The following is a 19,770-nucleotide window of genomic DNA, read 5'->3' as shown; positions in this document are numbered from 1 at the left end:
ATGGCTGATGGCCATGTATAAGAACTATGGTGTAGTCAGAGGCAGCTCTTTGTCTATATCAGTGGAGGCATGAAGGACTTATTCCAGCTAGTGTGTGAAATAAGGAACCACAATGCTGTTTTCCCCCCGAAGGGGATGTATGAATAACTGTATATAGACCCTCTGTTTTCAACACTCTGGGTGTGAGTATCCTGGATATCTATATATAGGAGAGAGATAAATAGCAGCATCCAGGCAGAGCAATATATTGGCCAGGAGTCTGGTAGCAGTGACAGAACAGTCTAGTGACCTAAGGAAAGTTCAGGAATCAAAGTTTCTTGCATTTTAACCCCAGCCTTGCCATTGATATAATGTATGGCTTTGCTCAAGGCATTCTTTGTGCCCTCTTCTGAGGAACTGGGATAGTAAATACTGACCTACAGTATCTCATCAAAGTCTTCTGAGGTTTAATTAATTCTGAGGCTTAACTTTTTACAGGGCTTCACAAATGTAAAATACTAGGTAACATCAGTAACTCTTTATTAACACATTATTGCCAATTTAGAGAGATGTAAGATGTCTAAGATCAGAATTCAGTGCTAAAAATATAACTGATCCTGTCTCACTTGCATTTATTTAAGCTAAGAGCATATGTACTGGGTGCCCATCACTTAAATAAAATGCACTATACAACCCTGAAAAATTACTGGGGAGGTGGAGGGGAGGAGAGAGGGGGATGATGACTATTTTATCCAAATTGAGTAAATATCCTCCAAAAGATATAATATTTGAAGAAGATACAACATTTGTAACCACCAGCCCACTCCATTCCTATGGAAGGGGAAGAAGATGGTCGCTGCAGCATACCTGTAAAGGCAGTAAATATGGAAGCACAGATGGGAAAAGACACCACAATGCGTGGATTCAGCAGCAGCTCAGAAGCTACTAGTGCAGGGGTTCGTAACTCTTTTAGACCCAAGGGAGGGCCCCCTTGGAAAATGCCTACTCTTAGTTTTCACTCTTTTTTTTTTTTGACAACAGAAAAATACTAGAGCAATACTACTACTGCAAAAAACTCAGAAAGACTACAACAGGGCGGCATGTTTTCAACACTATGGAGTCCCATATTTGCAAACTCTGAGTTTTTATACATTAGGTCTGTGCGAAGCAGCTAGTATTCACTTCGGATTTGGCTGATTCAGGAGACAGTGATTGGATTTGGTGATTCCAATCGCTGTCCCGAATCAATTTGGCTGAATCTGATTTGGAGATTTGGCTGCAGCCAAATCGGCCCCATCCCCCACCCGCTCTCAGTGGCTGTCCTGCCAACTCTCTCAGCTCCCGGCTCTTTGAAAAAAAGAGCTCCCACTCATTGGCTGCTGCCACGCTGGGGGGCAATCCCCATTACCCCACGCTGCGTGGGGGGCTCTGCCATGAGCCCTTTGACCCCTGCCCAGTCTCCCAGCCCTCCCCACCATGGCTGCCCCGTCCACCCCAGCTCCGGGCCCTGTAAAAAAAACCAAAACAGCCCCAAGTCACTAGCTGCTGCCAGGTGGGGGGTGATCCCCACTGCCCCCCATTGCCCTGTGCTGCATGGGGGGCTCTGCCACGAGCCCCCAGAAGCCCCGAGGCTGTTGCAGCAGCTGGTGAGCCTGGGTTTTGTTTTTTTTTTAAAGGGTCAGGAGCTGGGACCAGGTGGGGCAGCGGGCGGGGATTGGGGGAACAGGCAGGGGATGGGGCCTGGCAGGGGTCCCCCCATGGTCCCCTCCTCTCACCCCCTATTTACCAGCACGGAGTCCAGGTCCAGATCCCTGCTGCAGTGAGCGGGGGGCTGCCCGAATCGATTTGGAGAGCTTTGAATCGATTCGGACCTTTTAATTGGTCTCCTGATTCGATCTGGATTCGGAGATTTGGCCACTGAATCAGGCCGAATCTCCTCAAAATCAAATCAGCACCCGAAGCGTCACACAGCCCTATTATACATGTGCTAGGAGGGAGCGGGGTGGAGCACTGTAATCAGAGCAGCTCAGAACTGCTCTATTTAAGGCACCTGGAACAGCTCATGTATCAGCGTCCCTATGCTTAAAAATGGTGGCAGGATTGCTTTAAAGCTTGTTCAACGAGCTTTAGTTGAAGTGCCCCCACCACTATTTTTATGCGCAGGGACCCTGATACACAAGGCACTGGAGTTCATTGGAGTGTGCTAATTACCATGCTCCAGCAGACTTGATTAAATCGAGTCTGCTCCAACGTGCTGTAATTACAGTGTGTTGGAGCAGGCTCTCTGCTCATATATAGGCGCGCTAAGGATTTAGCTTGTGAATCAAGTTTGTACACCTAGCAGTGCTAACATTGTGTGGCAACCTGTGGCACCCTTGAAAGGATCTCAAGACACCCAAGGGTGCCATGGCATCCTAGTTACGAATCACTATAGTAATGTTTGTAAGGAATACTTGAACATTTTGCACTTCTGCAATCAAACTTTTAAATTGCTTCCCCCAACCTACTAATATTATCCCTACTTTTCCAGGTTTATGTCCTGTCTGTGCTTCTGTATTTACTGCCTTTACAGGCATGCTGCAGTAAAAAATAATGGAGAAAAAGCTGGGAGTTAGTCACAGCATAGTTCCTTTGTCATTCATGCTGTACTGTCTGAGCACAATAGGGAAGGATATAAGAGTGGAATCATCATGAATTCTCTATTTCCTTGCTCTGTCAATTGGCATCCCAACCACATCACTACTTGCATATGGGCTCTGTGTTAACATTTTGTAGAAGTCAATGATGGCACTGTGAAATAATTTTTCAGTATGAAATCCATGCACAACTTGGCTGGATGTTTAATCGGGCCTGTTTGTTTCACAAACACAAACAACAGGCCTACATACCAAGTCAAAAATGCAGTCACGTTATTTGACAGCTATGATTATGGCTTGGCGAGGTAGTAGCATTTATTGGCTATCCTGCCAGTTGGATATTATTGTGAACTGAGAGTTGTTAAGAAAAGTGGGAATGCTTTTCTTTTGTGACATGAAAGAACCCTCTTAAAATGCTTCTTCAAATCAATGAATGTATATACAGTCCACATGCGATTCAGACATGCGGAGCAAAGCAGCCAGCATTCCATGGAAGAGTCCCCCACATTAACAGCCCTACAACTAGTAAGGGTATAGAACAAAAATGAATGTTTTTCTTCTTTCTGAACCACCATCGGAATAGAAGCAAAGTAAGTTGAATTTACATTTATTTTCAAAAACAGCCTCTACTTGCAACTCTGATCAGTTGATGAGAGTAAAAGATGTTGAAAGTAGTCATCTTAAAAACGGAAAGTCTCCCATTTAGTTATGAATAACGGCATATGCCAAAATACCAAAAATTGTGTATATTATTTTTTATTTTCCCCTTAAATGTTTCAGATATCAAACCTACATAACTAGATGCTTGTTTTTTAAGCTTTCAATAAAACCTAAAATTACCCTTCTTTTGTGTGTATTAATAAAGCCTGATACCTGTCAGAAATGTGAAAAATATTGAGATTATTTTATTTTAAAGTATATTTTCAAACTGAAAGCCATTATTCAAAACAATACGAGAGCATATCTTAATGCAATACAGAATTTGTAGTGTGAAAATATACAGAAACTCATTTCCATTTAATTAAGCTTACCTTCTCTTGCCAGTGCAATATGCCAATTATTGCCAAGATGAAAACACAAACTCCAATTAGGGCTATAGCTGTTAACAGCACAATGTTACTTGGGGTCAGGTACAGCTTGGCACTCCAGCTACACAGAAGAGAAGCCAAGGAAACATTAGTACTCTTCATTAGGACCCAGAGTACAGCTTCAAAAGAGATTACGTCCATTTACAAAAATGAAAAGGTAATGCAAAATCTGCTAATATGATTGTTTGTACAAGTCCGGGGCTTACCTTAAAGACAGGAGCTTAATGGTATTTACTTATAAAATACAGTGTTAAATATAATTGTTATTTTCAAGTGATACTATGTTTAAATTTAGTTTCTGTTGAGCTATCCTTGGTATATCCTTAGGGATTGGCTTTCTTCCTCATTAAGAGTTTTATGCTCGCTTTTGCAGTAGAGCATTGAAAGGAACAAAATAAAAGTAAAACGCACAGCAGAAGCCTCAAAAACTGCCTGGGGTTGGGGTGAAAGGACGAGCACCAGCTAGCAAAATCCACATGATGTGCTGACTCTTTTATCAAAGAATCCCATGTGCCAGAAGACAGCACTCCAGGCAGATTGTGGGGGAGCAGTCATTGTGTATTTCTGTCAGTCACTGCATATTTACGTTTTGCTGAAATTAATGTTGCATTAAGTTATTCCTAAAGCCTGTACCAGGCTCAGAGGGAAAAACTGTAGGCATGGTAAGGACAGTTAGTGGCGGCTGTATTTCCAGGGAAAGGAGGGAGTTTGGGCAGTCCAGGAGAGGGGTCAGCACACCCCTAGCATGTGGATCCCATAAGGGAGGGATTTTTGGCCTCCCAAGTTTCTTTGGCTGCCCCACATGATGAACCTTGCAGAGCTTCCTGGGCCTTCTCAATTTTATTTTGGGAAGGACTGACCATGACCTTAGCTCAGGTTGTAACATGGCAACACTTGGAGTTCCCAGGGTATCTACAACTTCGCTATTTGTGACAACGGTCTTTAAACTCATGCTGAGCGGTTACATCCAGAGAAAAAGCAAAGGAGACTTCATCTTCATTAAAAAGCTCTGCCAGCATACCCATATCAATTCATGGTGTGGAAAGTTCATATGCTGTGGCCAACAGAGCTCACTTGGCCAACTTCTCTGGTGTTGGTGCAGCTCTTGACAAAAAGCTTCATCTTGCAAAGCTTCTGCTGTTTGAACTGGGGTAATTCTGATGGCAAAAAAACTGCTGGCAGAGCCACATATAACTTAAAGTACGACGGTGGTTAAGCCTTTGTCTACAGTTGAAGCAGTTTCAGTCCTAATGTTGGTTTTTTCCAATTTTTGTTGGGCTTGGGTTGTACAGAAAACCAGTACAGATGATCACAAGTATCCTCCTGGCCTTAGTCTCTGAACTGTGTGGTCAAAATTTTAAATTATTTTTCAAAGACGAGTTTCTTCTTAGCTCTACTTCAAACTCTAGTAGTAATTTCCCCCCCCTGTATTTGTACTACAATTATTTACTTCTCATTACATGTATTTAAAGATTCTGTTACAGAACAGTTTGATTTTCATTTTATTACTTGATTTTTGCTTATATTAATTGTGTATGTCTTGATTCAAATTTTACCTCACTTGCTCAAAGTCATCCAGTGAATCACTGTTGAAATGGGATAGAGTGCGACTCTCAGACCCCTCGCTCTAGTCTCTAGACACGCTGCTATTCTATAAGCAACATGGCTTTTTTTCTTTTTGTAGGGACAGAATACTTTTAATTTAAAATTTAGTAAAGTTCAAACAGAAAGTAGATACTGAGTTTCTAGAATTATAATCAAGATTTATTAACAAATGAGGTCAGTCTCTACAGTCAATAAATCTTGAAATAGATTGAAAACTGAAATCAATGGGCTATTAGGGTTGTGTGACGCTTCGGTCGCTGATTCGATTTGGAGGAAATTCAGCCCAATTCGGCGGCCAAATCTTTGAATCCGAATTGAATCGGGAAACCCATTAACCTCTCTGAATCAGAAGACTCTGATTGAATTTAGAGAGATCCAGAGAGATTCGATGATTCGGCCACAGACACAGCCTTATATGTTTTTTCTATGTACCTCAAGGTACCAGGTGCAGCTCGTGAACGTTGAGATGGTGGGGCGGATGGAGCGTCCCACAGGAGCGCGGGGGGTTCTGTGTGTGCTTGGCGGCAGACCCAGAAGTGAACCAGAAGTACTTCTGGTCCACTTCTAGGTCTACCACGGAGTGTGTGGGGGAACCCCTGCCCCCTGGCTCAGCAACTGGGTGCCTCCTGGGTTTGGGGGGGCCACTGGGGGTTCTCCCATGGCCGATTGCTGAGCCGGAAGAGGGTCTGGGCCCCCCGCCCGTGCGCTCGGCAGCAGACCTGGAAGCGGACTGGAAGTACTTCCGGTCCACTTCTGGGTCCGCTGCCAAGCGCGCAGGGTACCTCCCTGCGCTCCTGTGGGATGCTCCATCTGCCACACCATCTCAGCATTCACAAGCTGTGCCTGGTACCTCAAGGTATGTAGAAAAGGCATAGAGCTGTCTATGGCTGAATCGCTGATTCTCTGAATCAGAACTGAATCTTCAGATTCAGATTTGGCTGAATCGAATCGGGATAGTGATCCCAATTAGTGAATCGAATCACTGTCCCCTGAATCAGGCCAAATCTGAATCCAAATCAAATACTGTCCGCTTCGCACACCCCTACATTTTATTATATACATAAATTTGGAGAAAATATTTTTCTGAAACACAGACAAATAAGTGTCTGGGAGGTTCTGTGTAGCAAGAAGCAGGACAACAGAATCCATAAAAATATTAACAGCAGTGAATGTGCATAGAAAAAAAAATTGTAATTTGAACACTACCTTCGCACTGTTTGCAAACTACACTTGTATTACTTTGTCAATAAAATTCTATTTGTAAGAAAACTCCTAGTATGCTTATCATTTTAGTACCCATTTCAATTTTTGGAGTAGTATGAATGTATTTGTAACATGGTAACTAAATGCTTTTCCATGGATGTGTGTAAATTTAAATCTTTAAATAATCCAATGGCTTTCCATAGGTTAATACATCTTTAAGCCACAAGGGACTACTATAATTATCCATCTTCTGCATAACATAGAATTTGAGCCAGTAATTCCTGTATAGAGGCCTCAATTTATTTAAACGGGAACATAAACCTTTAGAAAGGTATGTAGCACTGATTTGAAGACTAAGCAATTAATTAGTTATTCCAATGGTTAATTATGCTGGCTGTTAAAACATGCACCTTATTATTTCTAGTCTAATTTGTATAATTTCAGCTTCCAACCACTGGATCTTATGTTATTATGCTTTTGTCTGCCCATTCAGGATCTCTGTACTATTTTAAATCTCCTCGCTATATACATACCTGTAGGCTGATCAAGTTGCCTCATAGCCTTCTATTGGATAAATTAAACAGAAGGAGTTTCTTTAGTTTTTAAGATGGGTTGGTTTTTCCAGAAGGTGTGCTCTAGCTCACTAAGTTCTGGGCTCGTTGCAGGAATCACTGGGCACATCTACAGGATCTAACTTTTGAATCTAACTAGACACACTGGATGCATATTTGATGAAACCAAAACATGCACTTTTGCTGTACTTGTTACTTGGTCAATAACAACTTTGGCAGGTAGGTTTTCATTTACAGGAAACTGTGTTTTATGTAAATGTTATTTTCTAATATACAATGAAAAAATAATACCCTACAGTTTATGCTGTTTTCCAAGACTCTGGTTAACAAAAAAAGATAGTGTGTAGAATACCAGGTGGGCCCAACTCTGCCCCTAAGATCAAAAGGAGATGTTCAGATTCAGAGTTGAACTTGTGTCCCAGGCCCATCTTGAATGTTGAATGCTTAGGACTAGAGATTTTGAATCAATAGTAGGAATAGTTCAGGCCAAGTTTCCACTGCAGAGTACAGCTGATGTACCCTGTCCAAGACATCCATCCTGTTATCTGTAGCTTAAAACTTTCAACTGTAAATGTATGCAAACAAACTTTGGTAATAGGGTAATTAGAAATGCAAGTCCTTCGTCTGCCTGGGCTTGTGTATGGTGACTGTGTGGAGTGTTGCAGGGTGTAGATTTAATTTTGAAGTGTCGGTATTATTATACATATTTTACTGCTGATCATTTTAGCTCCAACATGAGTCTCTTCCAGAAATTAGGTTGGCACCAGAAAATCTCTTTCCTCATCAGCCCTCTTGGATTCAACCCTTCTTTTCTCAATCTATTACGATCAGCTTGGACATTCTGGCCTGAAGAGTTTATTTCTCAACGTTTTGATTTTAAGAACAAGAAACTGAGGTTTTATTATAGAGAAGGAATATGGGAGGATCTATCAACGATCAAAATTGGGAGGGGAAGCATGTGTTTAATTCTACTTGCAACTGCAGGACAGCTGGATGTTTCTGCTAAATGAATCAGCACTGAAATAATCAACAATGCTGACCTGTAAATCTTCATTAGTATTCTAAGTTAAAACCCTGCTGAGATGAATGGAGCAGTTCATGTGAGTATTTGTTACTGTTTGCTTGGTATTCTTTCCATCTGTCTGCCTGCAGACTTAAGAGAGCAGGGCCACCCTGTCCTGATAACTTGTGTATTTGAGGAGAACTCATTCCTTAGGTAAGATCTTTCTTTTTGATTATGAATTACTGGAGGAGAAAATCAATTTTGTCAATAGAAGAACAGCAATGCCTGTTTACCTTTAGAAAAGACCATTCATAGAGGAAAGGATTCCTTACATTTTGAGAGTGCAGAAGTCCTGCTTGGGATTTAAGTGATCAATAAAGGACTGCTTAAAAAAAAATCATATATTTGTACCCTCTTTTTTTGCTTCAGTACTGAGTAGAAAGAGGAGCTAAGAGGTTCAGGGCCTTTTCCCCATCCCTTTGCTTAGGAATAATTAAGAAAGTTGAGTCTTGTCATCTTCCTGTTTTCTTCTGGTGACTGTTTAGGATAGTCTTGAGCATGAACAATATGCACACATGTATTTTAACTGCCAGGAGGGATGGTTTGGGTAACAAACAATTTTGTCCTCCAAAATATTAGTCATTGAAAGGAATGGCTACTTAACAGAAATATATTGAAGTGATCATGTAGCCATGATGGTCCAGGAAATGAGAAGAGGTAAGAATTTTTGTGAGTTGATATTTTTATTGGGCCAACAGAATGGTACTGGGTGACTCATTTGGCTGCTATTAATCTTAGGGTTGATAATTAGAACCAAGCATATTTTACAGAAAAGGACTTGGTACTTCACATCTCATGTTTTCTACAGTAAAGTTTTAATGCTCACATCGTGACATCAGAATCATTTCTGTGTTATAAAAGCAACTATGACTTTACCCCAAGACAAAGCATAGGGAGATGCTAGAGGGTTGACTAGTAAACTATGATTTGACATATATATTCAACAGCAGTAAGAGGAAATTTTTTCTATGTTCCTGAGTCCATTTTTTTGTATAAATGCTTTTAGCTCAAATTGATTTCAGTGTTAAAATCCTCCTGCAAGCAACATTTTCATCTCTTCCTCCAAGAAAATGCACAGATTCATAGATAGCAACATACACCACGTTCTAAACAGAAACTTTTGAATCTATGTAGACACACTGGATGCATATTTGATGAAACCAAAACATGCACTTTTGCTGTGGCTGTACTTGTTACTTGGTCAATAACGTTGGCAGGTACGTTTTCATTTACAGGAATATATTCAATAATGTGTTTTGAATGTTCTTTGGCATTATATAAAAGAGTCTGTAGTTTAACAAAAAATACAAATGACTGCTGTGAAGTCCATTATGCACTATAAATTTGACATTTTTTTTCCATCACAGAAGCAAATGAAGATACATGCTTATTTACAAGAATCACTCTAACAAATGTGTGTACACCTTTACATGTTCCCTGGAACTAGAAGGGGCCTCTGAGGCCATCAACTGCAGTCTTTCACATTTGCAAGCAACAATTTGTCCAAAAGTGTCCACAATAACATCTAATTTGGTCCTCTTGCACCTCAGAGCCTCACAGCATCCAATAAAACACTCTACAACAGACCACTAGTAAAGGGTAGGGGAAGATGAGGGTACTGGTAACACTTTGCTACTAAGACAGGAAATCAGTCAAGTTAAAATATGCCCAGATAATCTCAGACATTGCAGAGAAGGGGGAAAATATTCAAAGGTCCTGGTCTGGAGAAAAAATTCTTCCTAAACCCAAATCTAGTGATCAGCTTGCTCCTGCCTGTGTGGGCAAGACATACCAAGTTTCTAAGGACTAGTGTACCTCACCCAAACTTCCACATCTAGTTTAGGCCAATGTCCAAATCCTTCAGCACAGGGCTGTTCAAGTGGTGGCCTGGACTGTGAAGGGTTAAGTTGTAGCCCTTGAACTACTGCTTAGCTGCCGCTCACCCTGTTGTTCTGGATGCAATTATTCTCCCCTAGGGGGAAATAATTACCTCTTGTATCCTATATATAATCCTCCTGATAGAATACTCCAATATAAGACTTGTCAGGTTTTATAATAGCACCACGTTGCGGACTTGAACAGTTCATGATCCATTATCACTCCCAGCTCCTTTTTTGGCTACCTGCATTGCCAGTTATCTCCAATTTTATATTTATTTTTAAATGCAGTATTTTACCTTTGTCTATATGAATTTCATTAATCGATTTTAGACTGGTTCTCCCATTTATCAACATCTCTTTGCCTTCCAAAGTGCTAAGGTACCTCCTGTCTTGGTGTTGCCTGCAGCTTTTATGAACATATACTCTTATTTCATCCTCCAAATCATTAATGAAAGTACTGATAAGAACTGGGACCAGGACAGCATATCACTTAAAAATAACCACCTGTTTTTATTATGGATGACTGTAGTCTTTGACAGTGGTTTTGCAGCCTCTTGGGCACCCACTTTAGAGTGACTTCATCTAGGCCACATTTCCTTAATTTGCTTATGAAAATATGGAGGATAACAAAGTGATACACAATTAAAAATCTGTTTCTATATTATAATTTTGTAACATATAGTCCAATTAATAACATTACCTTTGAGGAGCATAGTGAGGGTATGGAATGACTATAAGTTGGGAGTTTGGGATGATAGCTGTCCATTCCTGTTTCCGTGCGGACTGCAAGAAGACACAAAAGTTAGATTTACCTCTTAAAACCGAAGAGGTGTTATTTTGTGAAGTATTTAGACATTTCCTGATTAAATTTACACAAGAAAGAACAGAAAGTTCAAGTGGTTTTCATGAGTCAGGGATGGATGGGGATAATTATTTTACATTTAGATTAATTTTTAGCTTGGATTCTGAAGTAATTTACAAGCCAAATAAAAACTACTGATCACTGCATCCACCACAGACATAGCCATCATTGAAGTAAAACATGGCTTCTACTTAAGTGCACACTGGCACTGCAGTTTACGGTAGGAAGTGAAGAACTGATTCTGTAGGGGAATTTTATGTAGTCAGAATGTAATTATCCAAATTATAATTCAACCAGAATACTAACTCTTAAAATAGGATATGGGATCTTGACCAATCATACATGGTCAGAACCTGGGCTTCACACTTCCATCCAAAGGAAGGTCCATTCAGCAGAATACCTTTTACCATGCTGATAATGAGCTCATTATTAACGAAGAAAGTGATTCAAGAAGCAACCGAGTCATTTTCCTGCTGCATTTGTGATTCTCGCATTTTTCCTATCCAAGTACTTAACACATCCAGACCATGCTTACTAAATTAATCTGATGTTAATCACAGCATAAATTGGTGAGACTCTAGGTCAAATATAAGTATCTATAACTTAAACAAGCACTATACTCCTATGTTAACAGTTCACAAGAACTATGCCTGTGCTCTTTTTGAGTGCAACTTTTGTCTTATTGTTGACATAAAAGGTTAAAAGATTGATAGTGCAGGCTGGAGAAAACAGACACACACACTGTTGTCTTCAAGCAAACTTTTCAGAACTCAAAATGGCTTCATCATTCTGGCGTCTCAAAAAGTAGGCTTAGGAATAGCAAGCTACAGAATTTATCAGGTTAGAAAAACACTGGAAAATAATAATTTATTCAAGGTAAATCTTAACCTTACCTTTTCTCCTAAAGGACGAGGAATGCCAACATACAAGTGATCGAGGAAATTGGCACTACGTCCCAAACCAAGCACACTGTAAGGCAGCTGGAGAGCAAAATGTGCTGACTGGCTAAGTTGTCCAGCTAGAATTTAATTAAAAAATACAATTAATATATTGCTTAAGACTTTTTGGGCAACAACACAATTCACATAATAAATAATCTATTCTTAACTGAATTCTCATTCTACATTTCCATGATTTATGGGCATTTCATTTAGATAATTACTCCAGAATGACTCAGATGAATTGGAATATAAAGACATTTCTTTGACCTCTATTTTTCATGTGGTACTAGAACTTGTGCAATTTGTTTGAAGTAGTTTAGAAGAAGAAATGAAAGCAGTATTATACAGATCCACAATGCGACTATTTACTGTAACTCAAAAGCAGCTGACACTGGGAACATCTGAAGTAGCCTGTGGACCAAATATATACTGTGGACCAAACTTTGTCCTAACTTAAACCTGCACAACTACAATGGGGTTATATCAGTTGCAAGCCAGATCAAACTGATCATTACAATAGCTGAGGTCACCAGCAGGAAATAGATGCGCATATTTCCTGCCTAGCTACAGATTCACTGACACCATGACATCTTGTAAAATTATTTATTGCATTTTGGCAACATGCCTTGAAATTTCCATTGACACTTCTACTGCAAATACTATCTACAATCAAGCATGCATTGTTTGTTCATTTTGAAAAACTCTCTGAGTAAGAGACTTGTTTGTTTGCTATTGCTATAATAGGAAGCACAAAATATTAAACGCCTGTTACATTCAGTTCTTTGTTAGGATAACAGAAATACTCTCATTCTGAAACCATTCGAACCACTGCTCTGGCTCTCCAGCTTCTCCTCTGCCAAGTACGTATGCCTTGTATGGGAGAGATTTGTACATGCTAAGCACCATGACTCCATTCTGAATGATAGCTGCTAGTAGGCTTCAGGAATCACAGGATGTCTAAAGCCTACTAGCCTAAATAGTATGTACCTGAGGGCTGCATCGCTCTTACTGACATCAGAAGAGCAGTGGCCAGTAGGATAGAATGATTGAGACAAACTGAAGATGCAAGACAGCAGCTGTACGACCATCCTGCAGCATACGAACAGCTGAAGTCATGCAGGAGCTTCCTCACCAGCACCCAACCTGTTGATGCCACGCCCAAGGAGACACGACTACAGATGTGGAACAAAAGGCTGAAGTAAATGTATGGTGGCAAAAAATGGCCATTCTAGTGACCGAGTCCTTGCCATCAGGGGCTGAGGAATCATGGCAAAGGTGGCGATGTCTCAATGGACTAAATGCTGGAGTTGGATGCTCCCAGGAACTAATGAAGTAGGGTTATACCAACCACCTGTGACTGTGGCACAGAGCCTCAGACTATGCAACAACTGCTGCAATGCCTGCTGCTTGAAGGCCCCTGTTCAATGAAAGATCTCACAAAGTACATTAAATGAGGACAAGCATGTGTAATAAAATGGTCAAATGTGGTGTAGAGATATGAGAGAGAGATCTCTCATATAATGAGATAATTCTGATGATAATTCTGGAACAGGAGGCCTATGAAAGTAGTTTTCAAAGTGGGCAGTAGAATTTATCTTCACCAGCCATTGATTTTATAAGAATCTGAGTGTAAAGTTCTTGCATTGCTTTGGTATACTTCAACAAGTTATGCTTTAAATCAAGGATCTCAAATTAAGCAATAAGACATGACAGTCTGTGAATTATGGTGCAATAATTCACACCTGGTATGCCAAAGGCTGAATTCTGTCCATGCAACTAGACATGATTTATTGCAACATAATTCAATCCCTGCAGTATTTGGATATATTCTTACATATATTCCTACACCAAGGGAGAAACTTATTGGTGGGAGGACCAAAAAAATTAACTTCAAGATATACTTATAGGTTTTCTATTTTCATTTAATGATTCTTAAACTCTACTGGCATGAGTCAGAATGCTTGAGGCCATTGACAGCTTTGAATTTTTCTTCAGTTTGTTTCAAATATAACAGCCTGTTACTTTAACCTTTTCTATATCAGAGATGTCACTCTGCTTAGCACTGCATCCATTGTTAATAATCATTGTCTGCAAAAGGTCATTTTTGCTGTAAAAATTACTAGCTTAACAATGGATGCAGTGCTAAGTAAAGTGTATTGGTCAATGACATTTTTACATGGTGAAAAGCTAGCCTACAAAACTCCCATCTTTGCATGTACTGCATACCCCTGATACTGTGCATGATAAGCCAGGGGTCCAATGTTACTAGTAAAGTTAAGAAGGGTTCTCTTCAAAGAGCTTCCTGGCACACTGCAGCATACAGTCTGGACAGGAGCAAATGATGCGTAGTCAAGACAAAGTGCTTTTCATTTACATAAGAGAAGAATCAACACAATGATTTTGTTTCTCACTCTCCAATACCTATAGAAGGCCTTTTGCACTTACACCTTGTGTTTAGTGGAAACCAGACTCTTAGAGGGACTCTGGAGAAGAGCGGCCACTTCCTTCCTTAGAGGGACTTTGGAGAAGAGCGGCCAAAATGATACTTTTACTGGACACAGTCACTTCTAGGCTTCTAGCTGTGTGAAGCAGGGAGGTGGAATCTGTCAATAGCTTGGTTCCCTGGTGAGCTCAGTTGCCAGAGGGAGAAGACGCAGAGTCATGCAAGTAAACTCTGATTTCCCAACAGATCTTTGGTCTGTTTATTTTGACAGGACATCATGGTTTTCTTTGCAAGCCTGATGATCTCTCCCCACTAAAGAAAAATACCTCGAAAAACTGATGGCGGCAAGCTATGTTAAAAGTGAACTTTCCTTCCCTCACCCTCGACACGTAACAGAGGGCCCAGTGACTACCAGCTTGAGACTTCTGGACCTCCTCCCCTTGTAAATTCCATCTTACATTATACAAAGAAAAGCCTGATTAAAGCAAATGACTTTGGACCAACTTTAAAATAGAATAATAGACAATTAGGGCTGGAAGGGACCTCAGGAAGTCATCTAGTCCAACCCCCTGCTCAACGCAGGTCTATCCCCAATTAGATCATCCCAGCCAAACCTTTGTCTAGCCTAAAACCTCCAACAGTGGAGATTCCACCACCTCTCTGGGTAATCCATTCCAGTGCTCTACTACCCTCCTAGTGAGAAAGTATTTTCCTAATATCTAACCTAAACATCTCTTGCTGCAACTTGAGACCATTGTTCCTTGTTCTGTCATCTTCCACCACTGGGAACAATCCAGCTCCATCCTCTTTGGAACCACCCTTCAGGTAGCTGAAGGCTGCTGTTAAATCCCCCCTCAGTCTTCTCTTCTCCAGACTATATAAGCCCAGTTCCCTCAGCCTCTCCTCAGAAGACATGTATGTGCCCCAGCCCACTAACCATTTTTGTGGCCCTCTGCTGGACTCTCTCCAATTTGTCTACATCCTTTCTGTAGTGGAGGGCCCAAAACTGGACACAGTACTCCAGCTGTGGTCTCACCAGTGGCAAATAGAGGGGAATAATCACTTTCCTAGATCTGCTGGCAACGCTCTTACTCATGCAGTTCAGTATGCCATTAGCCTTCTTTGCAACAAGCTCACACTGTTGGTTCATATTCAATTTAGTGTCCACTGTAACCCCCAAGTTCTTTTCTGAAGAGCTGGTGCTTAGCCAGTCAGCCCCCAGCCTATACCGGTGCAGGACTTTGCACTTGCTTCTACTAAACCTTATGAGATTTCTTTTGGTCCAATCCTGCAATTTGTTGAGGTCTCCCTGAACCCTAGCTCTACTCCTCAGCTTATCTACTACTCCCCCCCCCCAGCAGGGCGTGATCTGCAAACTTGCTTAGGGTGCACTCCATCTCATCTTTCAGGTCATTCAGGAAGATACTGAATAAAACTGGTCCTAAGACTGACCCCTGGGGACTCCACTTGATACCAGCTGTCAATTAGACATCAAGCCATTTTACCCTGCAATATTACCCTTTGAGCCCAATGATCCAGCCAGTTTTCTATCCACCTTACAGTTCGTTCATCCAATGTGTACTTCCTTAGCCTGCTTGCAAAAATGTTGTGGGAGACCATCTCAAAAGCCTTGCTAAAGTCAAGATATATCACATCCACTGCTTTCTCCGCATGCACAGTGCCAGTCATCTTGTCACAGAAGGCGATCAGGTTAGTCAGGCATGACTTGCCCTTGGTGAATCCATGCTGACTGTTCCTAATCACCTCCTCCAAGTGCTTAGAAATGGATACCTTGAGGACCTGCTCCATGATTTTTCCAGGGACTGATGTACTAATAATATGTGCTAGGTACTCCTAGTAATAGGAATAGGACATTCTTCAAGTCCACATTTATCATTTCATATTACAGGGGTGGCCAACCTGCAGCATGCGTGCCACGATTGGCATAGTAACTGTCTGTGTGGCACATGGCAGCAACTGATAGGGCAAGAAGCAGAACAGGAGATTAGGAAGGGAGGATAGGTCAGGAAGCAGAAGTAGAGGAGATTGGGCAGAGAGCAGAAAGCAGAACAGTAGGTTGGACAGAAGAAGAGGGATCAGAGTTGCACTTGGAGGGGTCAGGACTAATTTGTGGCACACCTTCCAAAAAAGTTGGCTCCTGCTGTTATCCTACATGAGTTACATGTGAAATAATGGAACAGTTTAAAAATTGCATCTATTTAATGCAAGTGCATTACTGTATTTTAGATGGAAACTCCCATTTTCGTTAGGGGCGAGAGGTCCCAGGCAGAAATTACAATTAAGCCAACTGTAATAAGGATGGGTATTTGAGTTATAACCTAATAGTCAATACATCACAACACTAACTAGGAACAATATTAAACTGTTTGACTGTAGGTAAGTCAAGCTCATATCAATATATTTTGTAAAGGAATAAATTAACACATAGGACAAGGTGAAAAGAAAATGATTAATTCTAGCTACTAGAATTTTGTTACAAGGATTTAATTGGCCTTACTTTCTCAAATACAACTGCAAAATTACTAGCTTCCCCTCCAATTAATCTTTTGGTATAGGAAACTTCCTCATTCAGTAGTAATGATACCAGTGATCTAGTTAATATTTATCAAACTAGAAAAGAACAATGCAAAGCAGGAAGGATAAACTGCACTGAATTTGAAGATATTCTCATTGGAATATACTATAGTAGCGGTAGTCAAAAATATCTGATTCTCTGCAAGAGGCAGATGATAGGTGCCAAAATATCATGCATTTCCTAGCTATCATAGGTCATACTCAGTGGCGCTCACAGATCTTAGCTACGTAATCTAACTTGGACCGAAGATGTAAAAATAGAAAGAAATAGAGCCAAAAATAAATTCAAAGACCATCCTAGTTCTCTCCGATTCAGAGAATAGCTGCTCACCATTTAAGAGTGGACACTTATTTTTTAAAAAATACCCCGGTGAATACCTCAGCATTTTCAGCATCTATATGACTCTTTCTCTCTCAATTAATCAAACAATCTGGCCACCAATCAAGGAAAAAACAACTGGTATGTATTCAACAACAGTGTTTTTATAACTGCACTAAATAGTTGATCTCATCTTATAGTTGAGATTTTTAAGGGGATTAAGAATATAGTTTATAATATTTCAGTATTTATAAATCTGTCTAATGGCCATAGTTCGTTCAGCCTAACATTTCTTGTGGTTTTCAAGCTTTACTTAATGCTACCATCATTTTTTTTTTGCTAGCAAGTGACAAATTTGTTAGTGCCAATACAAACCAAGGAACACAAGAGAAATTGGATGTGTGTGTTGAGGGAAGGTTATACGCTGAAACCAAAAAGGAACACGGTATGAAGCCTAAAATGTCAAATGTCTGTATCAACCCAAATGTTTGGGTTGATAGGAAATACAACCTTCAGTCTATGTTACTGAATTTGGTTTGAGATATTAAAAAAACTATTTTTGTACCATCCAGGAAGAGCACACACCAACTGCTGCAGCTTCCTTAGCCTGACGAAGGGTTTTTGAACCCGAAAGCTTGCTTAATAACTATTCTCCAACCATTTGGGTTGGTCTAATAAAAGACATCAAATTCACCCAAGGAACCTTGTCTGCCTATTTTTGTACCAGACCTTTTTATTTAGACATATGAGTAGTCTATTCTTTATTCTACTTATTTTAGAGCTGCTTCTCTTTAAAAAATGCAGCTTAAAATTAATGTGACTTGAATAATTTTAAATGGGGTATCAAGAGGCGATGTAATGTAGTGTCTCACAGATATACTTATTAAGCCAAAGCAGTTAGCTCTGGTTTGTACGGTATTTCTATATTTTGTGAAATGAGACCTTTAAGATTATTTTTACTGAAATAGTTTGCTGAAAAGCAAGCAATGAACATGTGAAAACTGAAATATTTAACTGGGATTTCTGCTTGTAATCATCTACTACCAATTTAGAAATGTTAAGTACATTATTAGATTAACCATGTACAACATTTTATATATAAACCCCAGAAGCTATTATTAAGAAAATATTCCATCTTCTGGTTTTTGCCAGAAGAGAAAAAATAGAACATTTTTGAAGTTCCGTCTATCATGAAAACATCATATTCATTTAAATAGGAAAAAAACTAAAATTCACAACAATCCCCATACTGGAAATAAGCATGGTAAGTACAGAAAATAAGGAAGTATTCATTTAAAAACAATAGGAAGTCTTTAGTAAGGCACTGGCAAAAATATTTCCTACTCATAGCTCAGTTCTGATGCTTTTTACCTCAAATTCTTTTTTTTTTTTTAAACACAGGTAGTTTTGTTTTCAATGGACTATTTATATAATTTATTCTGAATAGTCCTTTATGATTATAGATTTGTGTCACAAGCCCACTAAAACCATCCTCATTTACTTTTCTGATTGGTGAACTTTCTTGCCAACCTGGCTGTTTGTGTCCATAAAGCTGATGCGCTTGGAAGATTCTGAATAAAATTTAATATTATTCAAATTTCCAAGTATAAGAGATTTAGAATAATGTTATCAAGCAGGATCTTTGTAAGAGGTATCACCAGAATAAATGGAAAAAAGTCCTCAATTACTTCCACTTGAGAGCCTGACTCAATCTGGAAATTGTACCATCTTAACTTGAATTAATATAATTTGCATGTGACCTAAAGCCCTACCTTATACAGTTCTGCATGCAGGCCAGTTTGAAGGAACTTTACATGAAAAACAGTATGGATTCATGATGTTTCCACACTGTCTGGCAGGAGCCCATCTTAGGGCTCTGGAGGCGCAGGTGAGGGAGCTCTGGGAGGAGGTTAGCAGGCTGAGGGGTATCAGGGAGGCGGAGGATGAAATTGACGGCTATTTCTTTTCCCTGCAGGACCAGGCACCTAAGAAAGAAGCATCCCGGAGAGTGCCCTCCACAGCAGAGTGGCAGACGGTCACATCCAGGACTGGAGCTGCTTGTAGCGAACTGGTACCAGTTCCTCCAATCCGACTGGAGAACAGGTACGCAGCCCTGGCGACCCTGCAGGAGATGGAAGGGGAGGAGGAAACCCTTGGGCAGGAAGCAACACCACATTCTTCACACTCCGAACTGGTCAAGACATCCACGCGGACCCAGAGGAGGAAGGAGGCGACGAGTGCTCGTCATAGGCGACTCCATCCTGAGAGGTACGGAAGGGCCCATCTGTCGCCAGGACCCCTCAACACGAGAGGTCTACTGCCTGCCCAGAGCAAAGATTCGGGACGTGAAGGAGGTAATCCAGGCCAGGATTAAGCCCACCGATTACTACCCCATGGTCCTAGTCCATGTGGGTACTAATGATGCGGCCAGGAGAACCCCCGATCACCTGATGATGAGAGCACAGTGCTCTGGGCGGCGTGCTGAGGGAGTTCGGTGCACAGGTGGTATTCTCTTCCATCCTACCAGTGAACGGACGCAGAAGACGGCATGAGAACTGCATTAGAGAGACCAATTGGCGGCTTC

At 40.6% G+C, this 19,770-nt stretch overlaps 1 protein-coding gene across 2 annotated transcripts in view; it reads right to left on the bottom strand.

The window, feature by feature from the left end:
• The window catches only part of ITFG1 (integrin alpha FG-GAP repeat containing 1), a 219,301-nt gene that overhangs the window by 3,207 nt on the left and 196,324 nt on the right, over nucleotides 1-19,770 (bottom strand). Inside the window, exons 15-17 of one of the 2 annotated variants that reach the window (XM_006034335.3) lie at nucleotides 11,782-11,906; nucleotides 10,727-10,809; nucleotides 3,647-3,764 (exon numbers count right to left, since the gene is read on the bottom strand). In XM_006034335.3, the coding sequence (XP_006034397.1) occupies nucleotides 3,647-3,764; nucleotides 10,727-10,809; nucleotides 11,782-11,906 (326 nt within the window). The remainder of the gene's footprint in view (nucleotides 1-3,646; nucleotides 3,765-10,726; nucleotides 10,810-11,781; nucleotides 11,907-19,770) is intronic. The other variant, XM_025216323.1, reaches the window with a different exon arrangement.

The sequence above is a fragment of the Alligator sinensis genome, unplaced genomic scaffold, assembly GCF_000455745.1.
Source record: "Alligator sinensis unplaced genomic scaffold, ASM45574v1 scaffold827_1, whole genome shotgun sequence".
NCBI lineage: Eukaryota > Metazoa > Chordata > Crocodylia > Alligatoridae > Alligator > Alligator sinensis.
Note: the sequence above shows the minus strand (reverse complement) of the source record. Positions and strands in the feature narration are given on the sequence as shown.